The 18,862-nt window shown below is 29.5% G+C and overlaps 4 protein-coding genes across 4 annotated transcripts; 2 read left to right on the top strand and 2 right to left on the bottom strand.

The window, feature by feature from the left end:
* Positions 1–152: 152 nt before the first annotated feature.
* Positions 153–1,869, bottom strand: LOC134827248 (nose resistant to fluoxetine protein 6-like). Its single transcript, XM_063839832.1, has 5 exons — positions 1,825–1,869; positions 1,310–1,770; positions 900–1,246; positions 643–839; positions 153–263 (listed from the first exon to the last, which is right to left on the bottom strand). The coding sequence occupies exons 1-5, from the start codon at positions 1,867–1,869 to the stop codon at positions 153–155; spliced, it is 1,161 nt and encodes a 386-aa protein (XP_063695902.1).
* Positions 1,870–1,965: 96 nt separating this feature from the next.
* LOC134837684 (uncharacterized) lies at positions 1,966–3,477 on the bottom strand. Its single transcript, XM_063853070.1, has 3 exons — positions 2,650–3,477; positions 2,398–2,591; positions 1,966–2,335 (listed from the first exon to the last, which is right to left on the bottom strand). The coding sequence occupies exons 1-3, from the start codon at positions 3,475–3,477 to the stop codon at positions 1,966–1,968; spliced, it is 1,392 nt and encodes a 463-aa protein (XP_063709140.1).
* Positions 3,478–8,215: 4,738 nt separating this feature from the next.
* Positions 8,216–9,481, top strand: LOC134837683 (uncharacterized). Its single transcript, XM_063853069.1, has one exon. It carries the CDS (start codon positions 8,216–8,218, stop codon positions 9,479–9,481), a length of 1,266 nt encoding a protein of 421 aa, XP_063709139.1.
* A 651-nt stretch (positions 9,482–10,132) lies between these two features.
* LOC134837682 (sentrin-specific protease 6-like) lies at positions 10,133–11,599 on the top strand. Its single transcript, XM_063853068.1, has one exon. The coding sequence runs from the start codon at positions 10,133–10,135 to the stop codon at positions 11,597–11,599; it is 1,467 nt and encodes a 488-aa protein (XP_063709138.1).
* The last annotated feature ends 7,263 nt before the right edge of the window (positions 11,600–18,862 follow it).

Here is an 18,862-nt window from a genome sequence, read left to right as displayed (position 1 = left end):
AAAAAATCTTTAATTTTTTACCTTTAAACGTCAAAAATGGCTTCAAATAAGAAATTTTACTCATAAAATACAAAAAAAATCTTTATTCTAACAATAAAATTGTAAATAAAATAGATAACCAACACATTTAATTAAGATAAAATTTGAGCAAATCATTTACGGAAGACTATTTTCAAGATTCTAATCACAGGTGCTTCAAACAATAGCGAAATTACCAAAGCGAACATAAATGATAGCACCGCATTTCCCAAGAAAGTCGTCATCTGAAAGATAAAAAGTATGATTTTTAGTGAAATTTAGCTCGTTCCTAATTTATTTAGAACTTTTAGTCCTAAAAATTTATTTTTTCTGAATTGATAATAATTTTATTAAAAATATTTTTCATATAAAATAATTTAATTTAAGTAATTTATGAACTTTTTAAGTTATTTTCATTAAAAATTATTTTTTAAAAATTCTCAAAAAAAAATCTTGCTTAAATTAATATTCGAAACAGAATTTTAAAAAAAAATTTAAAATATTTAAGTCAAAAAATTTTAATTTTTCATCAAATTTTTACTTTTTGGATTTTAGAATTTTAAAATGGGACAAAAAGTTCAAAATAAAAACTGAAGTCATCTAATGCGAAACAAAAAAACTTACGATCATTGCATGTGTCATCGAAATCGGTCCTTGTTGTTGAAACGATGTAACAACCATAATTACCGGATGAATCAAATAGGCGCAATACGTAAGACGACTCAATGGTAAAAATCCTCTGTAGGACAAAAAGCTGTTTATGGGTCTCGCCAATCCCCAATAGCACGATAAGCAAATCCAAACAAGTCCAACGCCCCAAGCTAAAATTTATTAAACATTTTTTTAACTAAAAATCGATGAGAAATAATCCCAAAAGTTACCTGTGTGTCCCATTCCGACATAAAAAGCGGTTGCCAATACGCTCAATTGTCCCTTCCATACGCCAAAAATGAGCACAAACAAAAGTCCGAAAGACAAAAACCATAAAATCACGTTCAGCAAGAAGGAAATTTTCGGTGCTCTCCTCTTTCGCACGATAATGTAGCCAGTTATCATGCCGACGATATACGGACCCATGCGTTGCCACGGTTTGTCGTACAAAATATCGAACGATTCAAAGGGATCTGCTACTTTGTGGATGTAGTTGAAGTGGATTGAGACAAAAATGGCAACGACCCACGATGACATGAGCAACACAACGACCGTGATGGCGGATACTTTGAAGAATCTACAATGTATGACAAGGAATTTGCATGAAAACTCATAAAATAATCACAAAATCTCGCGTTACCGTTTCGAAAGAATCAGCAGAATAATCGCAACAATGTAGAATTGCATGTCATTTGCCATGTACCACGACCAAATCATGCACATTTCACGGAAGGGATACCAATTATTCACGTAGAAAATGTTGCGATACCAGTATTTGTTGCACGTAATGTGATCGATAATGCTAGGTTGGAACACGGAACGATCGAACGTCCATTTAAGGGCGAGCTCGTTGGTAACAATGACGAAGAAGTATGCGGGTGTCAAACGGATGTAGCGATAAATGATGGCAAAAACGGTTTCATTAACGGCATTCGGAAGCTTTGTGGTACGAACTTGCTTGACGCCATCCGAAGAATATGATGACTTGTAGTACAGATAAACTATTAAGACACCGCTGATGAAGAAAAATGTGTCAACGGAAAATGTGGCGTTACCGACAATTTGATATGTGAACGATCGTTCGGCGATTTTGCGACTATGCTGTAAAAAAATCAATTTTAGTTGAAAAAATTTCATATTTTTAAAATAATTTACCCGATTTTCTCCCACAGCGAAGAGTTGAAGATAAGTATGAACCATAATTGTCCACATCAAGGACAATAATCGCATGCCATGAACACATGTCAAAGCATCCTACAAAGAAATTTCGCTCAAAAATGATTTTTTATGGAAAATTTAGAAAAAAATTCTTACTGGATCACTTTTTTCTACATTACAGATACTTTGCATGTTGCCTCGCAAGCCAAAACAAATCAAAAAACGGCTGAAAATGTTCAAACTTCTCGTGCTAAGTTCAATTTCGTGCCCATTTTTCATTGGTTTTCCACTTTTTACGGCATTTACATCGATATTGTTGTTCTCCTGTCCCATCCGATACATTTCCATCTGTTTATTTTCCGTCGTTGTCTTCTTCGTTTGATCAATATCACGTTTATGGACTCTTGAACTGCGTCTCCGTTCGACGAGATCATATCCCTTGCCAAGTAAAATTGATTCGTAGATGCTTGCAACGAAAGTTATGCACACCAAGATCGAGACAACCATGCTGAGACAAGAAAAAATGATGAAATTGAGGTTCATTGCATAAATTTCAGCGTTAAAACTTACATCAACATGAAATATTTGGGATCTTTTTGTATTTGATAGTCACCGGGAACACGTCTGACGTTGAAAATGTTCAAGCCCGTTTTGTAAGCTGTGTTGGAAAGTACTTGCGCAGCAGGATCCAGCCTTAAAATTGTATAAATATCCTCAATTTCGCAGGATTTTGGTAAACATTGACCCAGTTGGAGTAATTTTGCCTTAAAAAATATTGAAAAAAATGTATTATTTTGCTTTTTTAATTGAAAATTTTCTTACCTCAGTGAAATACGGATCCATTCGCACCAAAATTTTAATCATATAGAAGCTCATTTCCGGTAGACGTTCAATTTGACCCAATTCTCTGCTCTCCAAATTCACTTCGTCGCAAAATGTTTTGCTTCCCATCCAAAAGTCGTTGCCAAAGAAGTAGATGCCGCCATAACGACCCGATGAATCGCTCGCTTTCAATGCTACAGGCACGCCATTTCTTACTTTTCCGAGATAATTTTTCATATCTTTCCCACATTGATCCGAAACGTTCGCTTTTATCTTCTCCGCGTCCCACAAATGATGATCGTACATGTTGATGAAGAGATGAAAATTGTGAAAATGCAGGTAAGAAGACTTCATAATCGGCATATTTGTAACATTTTCAGCTTTTTTGTATTTTTTCACTTTTGGAACGCGAAAAATGTGATCCGGCTTCAAATCGGAAGTGTCATTTTTAGTCGAAGACACGGCATCTGTCGAGCTCTCGGGAAAGACAAACGAATCAAAATCGTCATTCAAGTCGGAATTGTCGTTATTGATGAGCGACGAGACGCCTTGTAACGTTTCGTCAACGAGTCGATCTTGCAAAGCTTCCAAGTCGTCAGGATTAAATTCGTATTCAGATCCGCTTGTGGAGAAGCCTGGTACGGCATTTGCTGTTTTTGAGTCCACAATCATTGGGTTCATCATACCTTTGCCATCCCACAGGGAAATTGGCTTTGGGTAGTTGTTGTTCACGATGATGGGCGTTGTTTCGTTCGTTTTGTTCTGTTCTTCGGCTTTGATCACGCAAATTGTTGCCGCAATGAATAGTAATGTAATTTTTTTCTTCATTATTTTTTTTATTTTTATTTTTAGGTAATTTCATGCACTTTTTAACTCTTAATTGAGTAATATTTGAAGGAATCTTCGTGAATGACGTCGATTTTTTGTTTTTGTAATTTAGATATTTATTGATTCATTTTTTTGCACTTTTGTAACGCACCTTCGTGTTTTTTTTTGCTTGTTTAATGCGTTGTTAGATAACGATCACTTTGGTTTGTATTCCTGTTGATTTTAAAATTTTATGTTTAACATCAATATTGTTCATGAAATTTTTAAAATGATTCTAGATTGTTGGTAAAATTGCGACTTTACAAAAAAAAAAAAAAAATTTTTTTTTTGAAAAATTATCGTTTTGGAAAGAATTTAAATATTTCTATTAAAGAAAAAATAAATTTAAAAAAATAATTTAAAAAAATTGTTGAAAATAATTAATTTAAAAAAATATAAAAAATCTTCTTCTCTGAATGTTTAAATTAAATTGTCTTTAAAATTAAATTTAAATAAAAATTTAATTAATAAAAAAATTCAAAATAATTTTTTTAAAGAAAGATTAGATTTTTCAAAGAAAGATTAAATTTTTCAAAGAATTTTTTTTTCATAAAATCGTAATTTAAATTTTTTTTTCAAAAATTCAATAAAAATTTTTAATAAATATTTTTTTAATAAAATGATAAAATCGCAAATAATTTAAAAGTCCAGCTAAAAATATTTTTTTATATTTAAATTAAAATATTTTTTAAATTTTTTAAAAAATATTTTCTTTTGTTAACTTTGACATTTTTTCAAAAAGGAATTTTTAATATTTTTTTTTTGCAAAAAATGCCATTTGACACATGCGATGACAGTAGAAAAGTTATCAGAGCAACTTCTGATCTTTTTTATTAGCTGCTTTCACTTTCTAAACACAATTTCTGGTTTCTGAATGTCTCTTGCATCATTGCATGTGTTGTTGTTTGTTGCTGCATTTACCGGAATTTAAGCAAATAAACAAATAAAAATAAATAAAAAACACACGAAATATTGGATTTCACCACATCGACACTGTAGGCTTAACATATATGCAAAAAAATATCTATGCTCAACTAATGCATCCAAGATATTGCGCGATTTGCAATGCTTGAGGACACACATAAAAAAAACTATAAAAACTCGTGGTTCGGAAGAATTTTTCACGCACCATCAGTTTTTCTAATCTTGAAATTTTGTCAGAAAAAAAATCTATGGAGACTTTGACTTTACTCGTTACAAGAAAAAAAATTGCACATTTTCCTTACATTTAACAAATTATTACGTCACTAACGAGTTTTTCACTCATTCCATCCGTCTCACTTCTTCGTAACACTGCTCGTCGTCGTAATCCAACGTAATTTTTAATGAATGAAGAAGTAAATAGCGCGAACGAACGAGAGTAGACACCGATTGCCTGTAAGTATACTGAAATTTTTTTTCCGACTAACGTTATTTTCACTTTTATTATTAATGTTTTATTTTTTTTTTTTTTGATCCGCGCAGTTCAATAGACAAGTTGCAACTGAAACTGACCAACAAATGCAATTTTTGTGCACTGTCTGCGATCGTCTGAAAATTCAAGAGGGAGAGGAGTTGTTGGCAATTCGTGTGCATTCGAAGGAGTTTTTATGGCGTTAAGTAATGCTTGGATGTCTCCGCGCGGTAAATATCTAATAAGATAAATTACTTACATGCAAAAAGTGCAATGGACACTTACGAGGGGAAATGTCTATCACAAAAGTGGTTTTCAACTATATGGATTAAAGTTTTTTTTTGTGTATTTAGATGAAAAATGGAAGAAATGACTCAAAAACGAGCTTGAAATATACTTTTGACGAGCTATGATCGTTCGTGTCATGCACAGATCATTCATTGATAAAAGTAAATTCAGCGATTTATTGCAACATGTTGTGTTTACGGATGCAATTTGAACGTTTTTGTGGTAAAGTGCATTATTGGCGCTTAAATAAATGATCCTCTAGTTCGTAAAAAGTAAGGATCGTCTTGAAATTGGTTCTTTTTGGTAATTATTTAGATAATATAACATAAAACTAAAAAAAATATTTGAAATTATTTTATTTTTTCAGATGACGCGATGCTATGATTTGATATCGAAAACAACAAAGAAGCATGGCAGATGTAAGTTTAAGCTATAAAATGAAACATAATGTAGAAAAGGCAAAAATTATGAGAAAAGGATACATCTATGAACTATTAATGAAAGATATTGAAGTAAATCGAAAAAATTAATTTATACGTTAGGGTGTTCCAAGACCGTTTTCTGTTTCGCGTTTCCTCCCCCATCATTTTTATCAAAAATCACCATGGGGGATATAGAAATTTTATATAGATTTTGAAATACTTTTTCATACTAAATGACTTAAGAAATCAAGTTTTTCTAGCTTTTTTAGCGATATTTAAGCTATTTTTCAACAAGTTTGGCATTTTGCACTATTCAAAAGGTTATTTCGATTAAGAAATCAAGAATTAATTTATTACAAAAAAAAAAAACGATCAAAAACTGTGTCAAAGCCATTTTTGTCAAATCTTGCTCCAAATGGATAAAAATTTGTCAGAGGGCTCTAATTTATCATTTTTAATCATTTTATAACTCAAAACTGCCAAAAAATTGAAACTGAAAAAAAATTTTTTCTTTGACATAGTTTTGTTTTAAAAACTAAATCAAGAGCAAAAAAAACTTTGTCAAAAACTGTGTCAAAGCATTTTTTGTCAAATCTTGCTCCAAATGGATAAAAATTTGTCAGAGGGCTCTAATTTATCATTTTTAATAATTTTATAACTCAAAACTGCCAAAAAATTGAAACTGAAAAAATTTTTTTTCTTTGACATAGTTTTGTTTTGAAAACTAAATCAAAAACTATGTCAAAAACTGTGTCAAAGCATTTTTTGTCAAATCTTGCTCCAAATGGATAAAAATTTGTCAGAAGGCTCTAATTTATCATTTTTAATCATTTTATAACTCAAAACTGCCAAAAAATTGAAACTGAAAAAAAATTTTTTCTTTGACATAGTTTTGTTTTGAAAACTAAATCAAGAGCAAAAAAACTGTGTCAAAAACTGTGTCAAAAACTGTGTCAAAGCCATTTTTGTCAAATCTTGCTCCAAATGGATAAAATTTGTCAGAGGGCTCTAATTTATCATTTTTAATCATTTTATAACTCAAAACTGCCAAAAAATTGAAACTGAAAAAAATTTTTTTCTTTGACATAGTTTTGTTTTGAAAACTAAATCAAGAGAAAAACTAAATCAAAAACTGTGTCAAAAACTGTGTCAAAGCCATTTTTGTCAAATCTTGCTCCAAATGGATAAAATTTTGTCAGAGGGCTCTAATTTATCATTTTAAATCATTTTGTAACTAAAAACTGCCAAAAAATTGAAACTGAAAAAAAATTTTTTCTTTGACATAGTTTTGTTTTGAAAACTAAATCAAGAGAAAAACTAAATCAAAAACTATGTCAAAAACTGTGTCAAAGCAATTTTTGTCAAATCTTGCTCCAAATGGATAAAAATTTGTCAAAGAGCTCTAATTTATCATTTTTAATCCTTTTATAACTCGAAACTGCCAAAAAATTGAAACTGAAAAAAAAAAAAATTCTTTGACATAGTTTTGTTTTGAAAACTAAATCAAAAACTATGTCAAAAACTGTGTTAAAGCATTTTTTGTCAAATCTTGCTCCAAATGGATAAAATTTTGTCAGAGGGCTCTAATTTATCATTTTAAATCATTTTGTAACTAAAAACTGCCAAAAAATTGAAACTGAAAAAAAATTTTTTCTTTGACATAGTTTTGATTTGAAAACTAAATCAAGAGAAAAACTAAATCAAAAACTGTGTCAAAAACTGTGTCAAAGCCATTTTTGTCAAATCTTGCTCCAAATGGATAAAAATTTGTCAAAGAGCTCTAATTTATCATTTTTAATCCTTTTATAACTCAAAACTGCAAAAAGAGCGAAACAGAAAACATCCTTACGTTAGTTAAATTTGTTCACTTTATCGTTTAATTTTTCAATTACCTAATTGTTAAACTCTAATAGCTTAACCTTTTAATAAAATTAGTTCAATGTTATTTTATAATGATTTAATATTTTTAAACAGAATAAAAAAATAGGTTGTTTACTAATGATAAAAATTCATATTTTTATTGCTGCTTTGGACCAAAAAACAACAAAAAATACTTCATATTACCTACTTCGTGTTACCTAATCATTTATTTTAAGAATTTTTAAATATTTGTAAGAATTTTCACCAAAATGCAAAAAAAAAATAAAACTACGAATTAATTCCAGCCAATAATTAACTTTTTTTCATTATGAATAATTTTCAAACTCCAAATTTCAATTTTTCTTGTATTTGGTGAAAATTCTTATACAAACATAATTTTAATTTTTTTTTCTTAAATTCCATTTAATTATTATTAATTTAAACGATAATAAAATGTTGTTTGTTGTTTCCTGGCCCAAACCTGCAATTTTTATCATTAGCGAACAACCTATTTTTTTTATTCTGCTTAAAAATATAAAATTATATACAATAACAATTTAACATTAAGCTAATTATGTTTCAATATTAAACTGTTACAGTTAAACAATTAATTGAACAAATTAAACGGTTAACTAAACAAAGTTCAATCTATACATCTAACTTTAATTTTTTTTAGTTTTGATTGAAAAGCTCCAGAGCTCAGTTGCGACTAAACTTTCTCCAAAAAGGTTCAAAAATGGTTTCATTTGATCGAATTTGGAAGTTAATCCAGGAATCTGACATCACTTTTGGAAGTTTTTTGTTCACCAAAGAGGCTCAAGTAAAATCACCCTCAGTCATTGTAAAGCTATTAAAGCTACAAACGCCTTTAAATGCATTTTTAATTGCGTTTGGTATGATTTCAACAGTTGTCATGACAAATTTCAACATTACAAGTGTCATCTTTTGCCTTACCGTTTCGGTAACATCTTGTGGCTTTTTCTTATCATACTGGATTCTCATTATATCGAGACAAGGCATTAAGGATCTTCTGGAATGGTGTCGAAAATTGTATGACGTCAACAGAAAATTCCAAGGTGAGGTCAAGGTCATTGCGGAAAATCGTCTTGTTCAAACCGAAGCATTTACTGTAAAAGTTTTCAAATGGATTCGTAATTTACTGCTGTTTAACGGGATATTTTGCTGTACCGGAGGAAGTATAATTTCATTCTTTCTACCGGATGACATTGTACCAAAATTCGAAATACCTGTGCCTTTTATGCTGCCTTTTCCGGATCAACATACTTGGATTTGCTTCATCACAAGTGTCGTAGTTTGTCAGATAGCTTTGGTTTATATCGCATTAGGCATTATTTTTTTGAGTTTCCTTTTTCTTTGCATCACTCTTCACATTTTGGGATTTTGTGACGTCATTTTGGAATCCATTGAGGAAATGAAGAACGATCTGGAAGCAAGAACTGAAGAAATTCGTGAAAGTTACGCAGAAACCTCGACAGCATTACCATTTTTGCGACAAAAAGTCCCATTGAACGACAAAAAATTCGAAAATTGGATCAAATGTATCACGAGCATGATTGTGGATGTCAATACAGTGATCCTAAAAATGTACAGAATTTTCACGTATCTCGCGCTGATTATTGAAATCGTTTCTTTGTCGAATTTATTCTTGACTGGATTGATAATTATCATTGTAAAGTCACAGTATTTCTTTGCCGTTTCTGGAAATGTTTGTTTAGTCATACTTTTTGGTACTTGTTACATCAATGAAGTGATTCGTGATAAGTTTGACGAAATTGAAGAAGCTCTTTATGACTTGCCATGGTACGCGATCGATGTGAAACATCAAAAGATTTTGTTGGTTATGCTGCAATGCGATAAAATTCAATTGGGACTCACGGCAGCTGGTATTCACGAGATGACAATTGAACGATTTGGGACCGTCTTGCAGGCTGGTTACAGTAATTTGCTCGTTTTAAAGGATTTTATTCATCGTTTCACCTAAAATGTCAATAATTTATAATAATAAATAATTTATAAATAAATAATTTATTGAAAAATAGATACATTTTCAACACTTAAACCGCTTAAAGATACAAAAATTTTGCACAAATTGCTTAATTATGTAATAAAAAACACATATTGAAGAAAGCACAAAAAGTAAGAATTTTTATCAAAAATTTTTTAAAAATTATTTTTATCACACATATAAGTAATTGTCAATTTATGTCAAATTTTTAAGAATTTTTTCCGTACTTTTCTTATTGGTCAATTTTTACTCAAATTAAAAACAGAAATTTTTTTCACATTAAATTTTTTGTGGTTTTAAGCCACAAAATGGTTGAAAATGAAAAAAATCAAATGAAATAAAATTAAAAAATTTTTTTTAATAATTTTAAATAAATTTTTTAAGAAAGTATTTTTTAAAATAAATTTAACGTTTAAAACATTTGAAAAAAAAATTACCTCAAGTCACTTGATACAACAATAAACCGCTTCAAGTTTCCCCAATGATAAAAAATTACATCGTCACACTCGCTCAATGTGTAAATCGCGTAACATACGTAGCCCAGTTCGAAAGTAACAAGTTGTTCTGTTACAAACAGCGGCATGTAAAAAAAAAACAAATCAAAAATAAACAAAATTTTATAATAAGATGGAAGTTTCTCCCGCTGAAACGGAAGAATCACAGTTTTCCTGTGAGCATGTTTTCATCGGAGCTCATCACAGTGGCGAAACGTTATTACTTGCAACGGAAAATTCAATTACTTTTTGGTGTGACAATTTTGAGGGCAGTGAGAAGAAAAGCATGACGTTAAAGTCGGAGGACATCACAAAAGTTGTTTTTTGCCATTCGAAAAAGGCAAAAATGTTATTTCTCTATCCTTTGCCATCCGTTATAGCAAACATCAAACAGAGCTTGGGCTTGAGCGATGAGCAAATGAGAGTGCCAACCATCACATCGAGCCTCAAAAGGATTGGAATTGTGCTGCAAGTGTCGGCGCACACGGAGAAATTGTGTGAAATTCTCGAAAAATTCGCTGAAACAAAGTTCGATGAGATCTCGTGTATCGAAGCTAAAGATTTACTTGAGAATTATCAAAAATACTTACCTGCTGACTATCTGGAAGAAGTAGTTTCGCCAACGAAGCCGAAACAAGTGACAAATAACGAAAATTCGAATGTCCGAAGAATATTGACATATCCTCCGACAAGCAGCAGTGGTCGACACATCTCACTTTTCCTCAACGATTTCATGGATTTAGCGCCAAAGACGTATTTAAACGATGCCATAATCGATTTGTACCTGCAATACGTGTTAATGGAACTCGTTTCGCCCGAAATGCGTGAAAGAATTCACATTTTCGACAGTTTTTTCTGGAAAAAGTTGAGTACAAAATGCTCCGATGAGGAAACTGGCAAGATGTCAGCTGAAGAAACGTCCCTTCAAAAGTACCAACGAGTCGCCAAGTGGGACGAGAAAGTCAAACTCTTCGAAAAGGACTTTATTTTCGTGCCAATTAACATCAACGAGCATTGGTTGCTGGCTGTTATTTGTTTCCCATACCTCATGGAACAAAAATTGAACTTTGAGACAGGCGAAGAAATCGACCCGAAATTCCTCAAAAGTGTTCCCGTGAAGCAAGCATGTCTTTTGATCTTCGATTCGCTCGGTATTGATCGTCCGAATGTGTCGAAAGCGCTGCGGGAATATTTGCGACATCGATTTTTGGCCGAAAAACAAGACGATTCGCCAAATTGTGAGTTTTCATCGACTGTGATGCCAGGTTGTTATGTGAAAGTACCGCGTCAGAAAAATTATTTCGATTGCGGCGTGTTTTTGTTGGAGTACGTGGAACATTTTTGTTTGCATCCAATTAGCGATTATCGAACTCCAATCAAGGGCCTTGAAAAATGGTTCACCCAAGAACACATTCGGGGCAAACGAAAGTACCTGAGAGATCTGATAGTTACTTTGGTAGAAAAATATGAACCGGAAAATCTTCCGCTGCCGGATATTTACTTCGGCGACGACGAAGAAGTAACGAATGGTGAATTGATGGAAGTCGATGAAATTGAAAAATCTGTGAAAGAAGCAAATAATGAAACTCAAGTTCCTTAAAAAAAAATTAGAATAAACTAATTTTTGCACATTTTTCGAATAAACTTTTAAATTTCTATATTTTTTTTTATTTTTAGGCGAAAAATTGTTAGAAATGGAGAAATTTTGGGACATTTCGTGATGAAATGAAGCTCCTTGAGGCAGTTTTCATTGCCTGACACGACTCAAAATTGCTTTTATCTTCTTTTTTGCACGAAACACACGTCGGTAGATAACTGAACATCTAATAAAATTGATTAAAGCAATTTCTTTTTCAACCTTCTCACACGCTTACACCGAAAAAAGTCGAGACACACAACATTTAACCTTTTCTAAAAATATTTTTACCATCATTCACATGCGTTTTACTCTCGATATTTTTTCACCGAAGAAATTAAAGAAAAAAAACCAGGCCAAAATTAGACAAATGCCTATTGTCTTACTCTCGCGCGCCGCAACTTTACCTAGTTTTCCTTCTCCATCTGTTTATTTTTCGAGCATTTAAGACAATTAATTACCTTGACTCGACTTGTCTGGTAGCAGCAACGAGCAACGATGAGATGTAGATTATGCAAATTAATTTTCTAACATGACTTTCTTAATTTGCACGGGTTGGTTGAGATGTCGTCGTGCATCAGCGAGTCAACCTTTCTTCGTCGATCGGAATTTTATTTAAACTTCATGTCAAATGCGAGACAAGTAGGTGGGTTTTGCAGCAGCAAGAAAATCTGATGTGTTACGCAGTTGACGTCATAATTACAAAGGCGATTGATTTGCATTTTTAACAAGAAAATTTTAATCTACTTTGTTCGATTGTGGCTTGATGTGTTAGAAGAATACGCAACAAAGAAAATCACGCAGTAATTGTAGTTCTTGTGCGATTCATTTCCATCACCTTTAGGCAGAACTTTACGGTGAATTTGCATGCGTTAGTTCACATGTGGCGTAAAGAGTTGAGAATTTTGCTACCTACAAGTGTTATGGGAATGGAATGATATGGGTTTCTTTTCATACAAAGAATTTAATTATATTAATGTTTTTATGAGATTATATTTTTTTAGAATTTACGGTGATATTTTTTATAAGAAATTAATTTTAAATTCAGTCTCCAATATTTAGAATTAAAAAATGAATTGTTTATTTATTTTTTTTGTATTTTTATTAATTCTTATTTTATTAAATTTTAATTTAATTTTATAAAATTTACTTTTTCAATTTAAAAATAAAAAATTTATAAAAATTAATGAATTAATTTTTAGTTGCTTAATTTTTTTTAAATATTTTTTTTTATTAAATAATTTTTTTATATTAAAATTATAATAATTGTATTTTTATTAAATTGTAATTGTATTTTTTTAAATTATTAAAACAAAAAATTTATATTGAATTATGTATTTAATAAAAAAATATTTTATTAATTTATTTCTATTTTTCATCAATTGGATTAATAAAAATTTAAAAAAAAAATATTAAATTATTTCTAAAATTAAAACTTAAAAATTAATTAATTTATTATTTAAATTTAAAAATTTATTATTTAATTAATTATTTTTAAAATTAATAAATGTTTAAAAATATTTTCTTAATTTAAATGATTTAATTTTAAAATTTTATAAATAAACTCAAAACTAATTAAAATTAACTTTTACGAAAAATTTCGTTGAAAGAATTAAATTAAATTAAATTCGTTCTTAACACTCAATTTAACTCAAATTAGAATAAAAAAATCTTCTCGTGTTATTATTACTTCAAAAAACTTTCCCGTTAATGATCAAAAATTACATATTTTCAACATATTATAAACTTCTACTTCTATTTCCCTTATGGCAATGCTTTAAATTTAGCACGAAATCGACACGAACTTCTAAAAATTAAATAAAACAAAAAAGAATAAAATAATCTCTTGTTGTTTCTTAATAAATAATAATTATTATATTTACGTATCTGTGCTACAACTTTTTTTTTATTTATTTAATAATAATCGTCCAAGCATTTCTAAATAACAATAAAAAGTGATGCGAACGATGATGAATGATTTTCATAAAAAAAAACGAAAGAAAGAATGAAGATTTGTTCTCCATTCACCAATTTCGCCAACTACAAAATGTTCAACAACATTGTAAATACTTTGCGGCATTTTTGACACCATCCTGTGGCATCTTTCTCTTTTATATTTGTTAAATTTTTATTATTTTTTTTTTTCGCAAATCGTGATATTTATGCATACATAATAGGTCTTACAATTAACACTGACCGTTATTTGATGTACTTGGAATTTTCTGCGAACTCCAATGGAGAATTCTTCTATGAGATGACCAAAAAATCTTCTAATCTTACATTTTAATCCGCTTGCGTGCCTCTTGTTTTACACACTCAATTATGGGATTAGCGTGTTTTGTGTTTGTCTTTCACTTGATTTTGATTGATCACGAGTGAAGTGCCATTAATCCGTTTTTTTTGCTGAAAGAAATTGTAGAACAAAAGATTTTTTTTTTAATTAATTAGAAGACAAAAAATATTAATATTAATTTGTTATGACACCAATTCATTCATTTTTATAGAAATGAATTATTCATGTGTTAAGATAAGAAATGTTGATAATGATATTTATTTTAGAACGACAGGAAATTTGCAAGTTTTTTAAGTAGAAAATTATGTGTGTTAGTGTAAAAAAACGATAAACTTCCTGTTTTTAATGACCATTTTGGAATATCATCGCTACCATATGATTATCTTCAGATTAAATTAGTTTTTCAAAAGTGTGCCATTTCTTTTTCTTCTTTTATTCACTTTATTTCGTTTCATTTCGTTTTTATTTCAGTAAAAATCGCTGAATTTTGTTTAAATCTTTTTTTTATGTGTCGTTTCGTTAACATTTAACCTACAAAGTTTGTTTATTTTTATTTTATGGTTTATTGCTAGGTGGTATGATTACAAATTGTTTCACATAAGAACGTCGTGAATTTATTTTTTTCACGACAAATTCATATTTATGCCGAGTTTTCGATTTTTTTTTCTCATTTTTTCTAGGTGACGTGATGTGACGACAAAAAAGGGAGACAAAATATGGGTCAGAACTTCACCGTTCAGCAAAATTTCTTTAGAAGGAGAAAAGCAAGTAGTTGCAAGTAGTGTGGTCGTAAATCATCATTCAAGCCATATTGCGTTGGAGATGCAGCGAAAAAGAGCCATTTGTTGATGATTCACGGAGATTTCGCTGTTATATTTATTTATTAAAAGTTGAAATGTTGTACGTGCAACATGCAATGCGATTCAAATAATTTGATAAAAGTTTCAATTTTCAAAAAGATGAATCGCTTTTCTAACATTAATTGACATTTTTTGCTCGATCGGAGTGTATTTAATGCCATCGCAGGTTAGTTAACTGTCGTAGATCGGTAACTCGTTGTCGAGATAGTTCATGCGGTAGTTGCTACTGTTTGTCATGTGGCAACAAAATATATCTTGTCGAATGTCGTTTTGTGTTGGCAAAGCTATCGCTGACGTAGATCATAGAAAGAAAAAAATATTTGAGGAACGTGTTTTTTTTATTTTTTTAGAGAATTTTAATTCTAATATTTTTTTTTTTTCAATTTTTTGTTTTTATTTTTTTTTTCTAATATTTTTGGAATATTTTTTTTATTTTTTTGAATATTTTAAGAATTTATTTATTATTTTTTTTTAAATTGTAATTAAATTAAGTTTTTATTTTATAAAAAATAAATTATTTAATTTTAATTAAAATTTATTTTTATTTAATTATTTTTTTTTATTTTAATTCTTTTTTTTATTTTATTTAAAGTTTTTAAATTTTTTCCAAATTTTTTTTTTAAATATTTGTTAAAGGAATTTTTAATTAAAAAATATTTAGGTATTTTCTATAAAATTAAGTAAGAAACTGATCAAATCAATCTGAAATCGATTCATAAAATAATTCATAGCTTCTCAAGTATATTATTAAAAAATTTAGAAAAATGCTTAAAACAAACAAAAAATATTAAAAAAAAACACTTGAAAGTATGTTTTGGTTGTTGTCAACGAAAAGTATTATTTTCGCCAACGTCAAGTGTTTGAACAGATGCTTTGAAAAAAAAAATAAAAAAGTAAAATATTAATTTCCCTTGTCCCTCGGATTAGTAACAACGATCAGTTTTGTATCAAACTTCGTCGAGTTTTGATTAAAAATGAAACTTTTCTTACCAATTTTTGCAATTTGTGCTTTCGCACTGCCAGTAAGTATTTTAATTTTTATTTTTTTCATCAAATTGATTCAAATTTTAATTTTTTTTTCTTTCACAGTGTTCTCATGCGTTTTCCAACTTTACAGAAACCATTCTGGATATTCACATTAACTTCGAAACTCATGTTCATTATATTTTGGAAAACATGTTTTACACTTCTATGAATTGTCACTTAATGGCATTTGATTTTGAAACGATCTACCTAAATGGCTCCCATCCGGATGTCATAAAATATCTTCAGGAAGAAAAACAAAATTATCTGCCATGGTGCCTTGAAATTGAAACAGCCAAAAATGCGACTCAAGCAGCCATCAGAGAGAAAATGCATTGCGCCTTTGACGAGAATCGCGCAAAGCTCGGTGAAAGTATTGAGCTCGGTCATAACCGAATTACTGAAATTTTGGATGCCAAGCTTTGTAATGAGACGAAAATACACGAAGCCATAAATCAGCTCGAAATTAGATTGAACTATACTTTGCATCATTTTGACCATTTTATTCAAAGTGTTGAAAATTCACACCAAAATATGCTGCATTATTTAATTCAAGAATTTTATTACCAAGTGTATGAGATGGCAAAAGAAGGAAAAGAGGATGCTTTGTCAAAAATCAAGCTTGTATGACTCAATTTTTGAAATTCTTTAAAAAAAATTTAAAATAACTTTTTTTTAGCACGAGATTATCCATTTGAATGAACTAAGGAGATCCCATTTGCAACAATATGAGACTGCGAAATGGTACACTGAAACCATTGACAATCATTTTTACGATCGGATTAACCATGAAGTTGAGGAACTTGTTTCTGAAGAGATTGTGAAAGCAGTTAAAGCTATTTGTTTATCAACATCTTCTTAAATTTTACAAATCATAAGTTATTACGGGGAATAAAAATTGTAGAAAAGCTTAAAAATGCCCAATTTTTATTAATTTTTTCAAGATTTCCCAAATTTTGTATTTTTTCAATGAATTTTTTAAATTTTCTTTTAATTCTGTTGTCAAATGAGCCGAAATTCATAAAAAAATATTTTTATAATGTTGTCAACGTAGCGATTTTTTGTCCCAAGTTTCATATTTGAACAGATATTTGAAACAGAAAAATCTTTAAAAATATATTTTGTATCTTATCAGCAAAAAAACTTAGTCTTTGATCACAGCTCGACGAGTTAAAATGAAGTTTTCCTTAATATTTCTGGAAAATTTTTGCATCGGTGCTTCCTGTAATATTTTATTATTTTTTTATTATTTATTTTTTTTTATTATGAATATTTTTCTATTTTGAGAACATTTCTTTAAAAATCTATCAAAAATCGATTTTAATAATTTTAATATAAATTTTTAATATTTTTAATTAATTATTCAAAATTTTTTTGTATTTTCAGAATAATAATATCAAAATTGTTCAATTGTTATCAATAATCTTATTATGTTCTAAAAAAAGATTTCTCACAAATAATTTGGCATCAAGAAACGAACCTCTTTGCATTTAAAAAAAAATTAAAATTTCTGGTTATTTTATCAATTTAACGAATCTTTAACCGTTTTTTTTTGTTTTCAATTTTTTTCATCTATTTTTAATTTATTTAATTAATTAATTTTCATATTTGAATAAAAATTAATTAATTTTTAATTAAAATAATTAAATTTTATTATTTTTGTTTTATTTATCAACTAATTATTTTACAATTTCAGATAATAAAAAAGCAAATAAATGGAAAGAAAAAGCAATGAATAAATTTGAATCAAATTCAGCATGAAGTCGTCGTAAAACCCTTTTATTGACTTAACTTTATTAAAAAAAAAACACGAAGTTATTGAGGTTAAGAACTACCTACGGAACATTCGCTGCTCCATATATAAGAAAGTGCGAAATATCTAGTGAAAAAATCTACAAATAATTCATGTTTTCGATTAACGAACGATATTTTTCGTGTAACAATTTGTAAAGTTATAACGATCTTTGATTGTGGCTAAAAGTTTATTTATTTGGTTTGAGTGAGTGAGAGATGACGATCAGGAAAACGAACGTTTGTACTTTTCCATCAGCATCGCATTCTCTCGCAAGACGAAGAAAGACGGAGAAAAGGTAATCTTGATTCTGTTCATGCTGATAGTTGCTTTGTGGTTTATTATGGAATGGATTTTATTTTATTCATTGTACATATTTGATAGATCGACCAATGTAGAACACACCACATCAATTTCCAATTCGACATTTATCTTACGGAGATCATATTGTGTTGCCAGATATTTTATTTATTTGTGCTCTTCTATCAAAGTTCAGGCCGTTTGCGTTGTTTTAGCTGGCAGTCAGTGCAAAAATGGGTTCGATGATTGATTTTTATTAGCAACGTTCGCTTGTTATTCACCTTTTATCATTTGTTTCACACTAGAATGCATCACCCGAGATCATCATCATCATCATCTCCATCCATAAATATGTTTATTTGATCTATCTCCCTGTTTTTTTTTACTCGCGTACGTTGTCGTTCGCCTTGCTGCGTGCAAGTGATGTGGAAAAAGTGCAAAGATGCATCTCGCTTGATCGATTGTTTCTTTTGTCTTGCCTTCGCACTGCTTTTTGCACTTTTCTCACTCACTCATGAACCTTAAAATAGATTACTTTTACCTTCTTGTTAATGCGTTGATGCGCTGGTGATCAGTCTAAGGGAAAAATACATGAATTCCAATAAAACAAAAAAACGTCTTATAATAATACACAACTCGCATTAAATAATATAAAAGAGAGTTACAAAAAAAAACTGCAATAATAATTTATTTAACATTGCCCATAGATATTATATGCAGCGAAATATTGGCATGGCATGAGATTGCACAAAAAAAAATATGAAAATGTGCATTAAAGGTCAAGGACTTTTGTTTCTCTTGATGAAGATGGAAGAGCTTCTTCGAAAATATTTTTTAATGACTTTGTGGAGAAAAAATTTCTAGAATAAATTATCATTGAATGTCAAAGTGATAAAAAGTCATAAAAAAATTAAGGTCGTTAAATTTACGAGAAACACGCGAAATGTGAGAGCAAAACA

This window comes from Culicoides brevitarsis, chromosome 1, assembly GCF_036172545.1.
Source record: "Culicoides brevitarsis isolate CSIRO-B50_1 chromosome 1, AGI_CSIRO_Cbre_v1, whole genome shotgun sequence".
Classification (NCBI taxonomy): Eukaryota; Metazoa; Arthropoda; class Insecta; order Diptera; family Ceratopogonidae; genus Culicoides; species Culicoides brevitarsis.
This window is presented reverse-complemented; position numbering and strand designations above follow the sequence as displayed.

Excerpts from the sequence above, each read along its gene's own strand:
- LOC134827248 (XM_063839832.1), bottom strand. The coding sequence starts at position 1,869 with ATGGTTCATACTTATCTTCAACTCTTCGCTGTGGGAGAAAATCGG. Across the intron at positions 1,771-1,824 it reads TCGCTGTGGGAGAAAATCGG|CATAGTCGCAAAATCGCCGA; the intron begins GTAAATTATTTT and ends ATTTTTTTACAG. Across the intron at positions 264-642 it reads CGATGACACATGCAATGATC|ATGACGACTTTCTTGGGAAA; the intron begins GTAAGTTTTTTT and ends TTTATCTTTCAG.
- LOC134837684 (XM_063853070.1), bottom strand. The coding sequence starts at position 3,477 with ATGAAGAAAAAAATTACATTACTATTCATTGCGGCAACAATTTGCGTG. Across the intron at positions 2,592-2,649 it reads TGGATCCGTATTTCACTGAG|GCAAAATTACTCCAACTGGG; the intron begins GTAAGAAAATTT and ends ATATTTTTTAAG. Across the intron at positions 2,336-2,397 it reads CCCAAATATTTCATGTTGAT|CATGGTTGTCTCGATCTTGG; the intron begins GTAAGTTTTAAC and ends TTCTTGTCTCAG.
- LOC134837683 (XM_063853069.1), top strand. The coding sequence starts at position 8,216 with ATGGTTTCATTTGATCGAATTTGGAAGTTAATCCAGGAATCTGACATC.
- LOC134837682 (XM_063853068.1), top strand. The coding sequence starts at position 10,133 with ATGGAAGTTTCTCCCGCTGAAACGGAAGAATCACAGTTTTCCTGTGAG.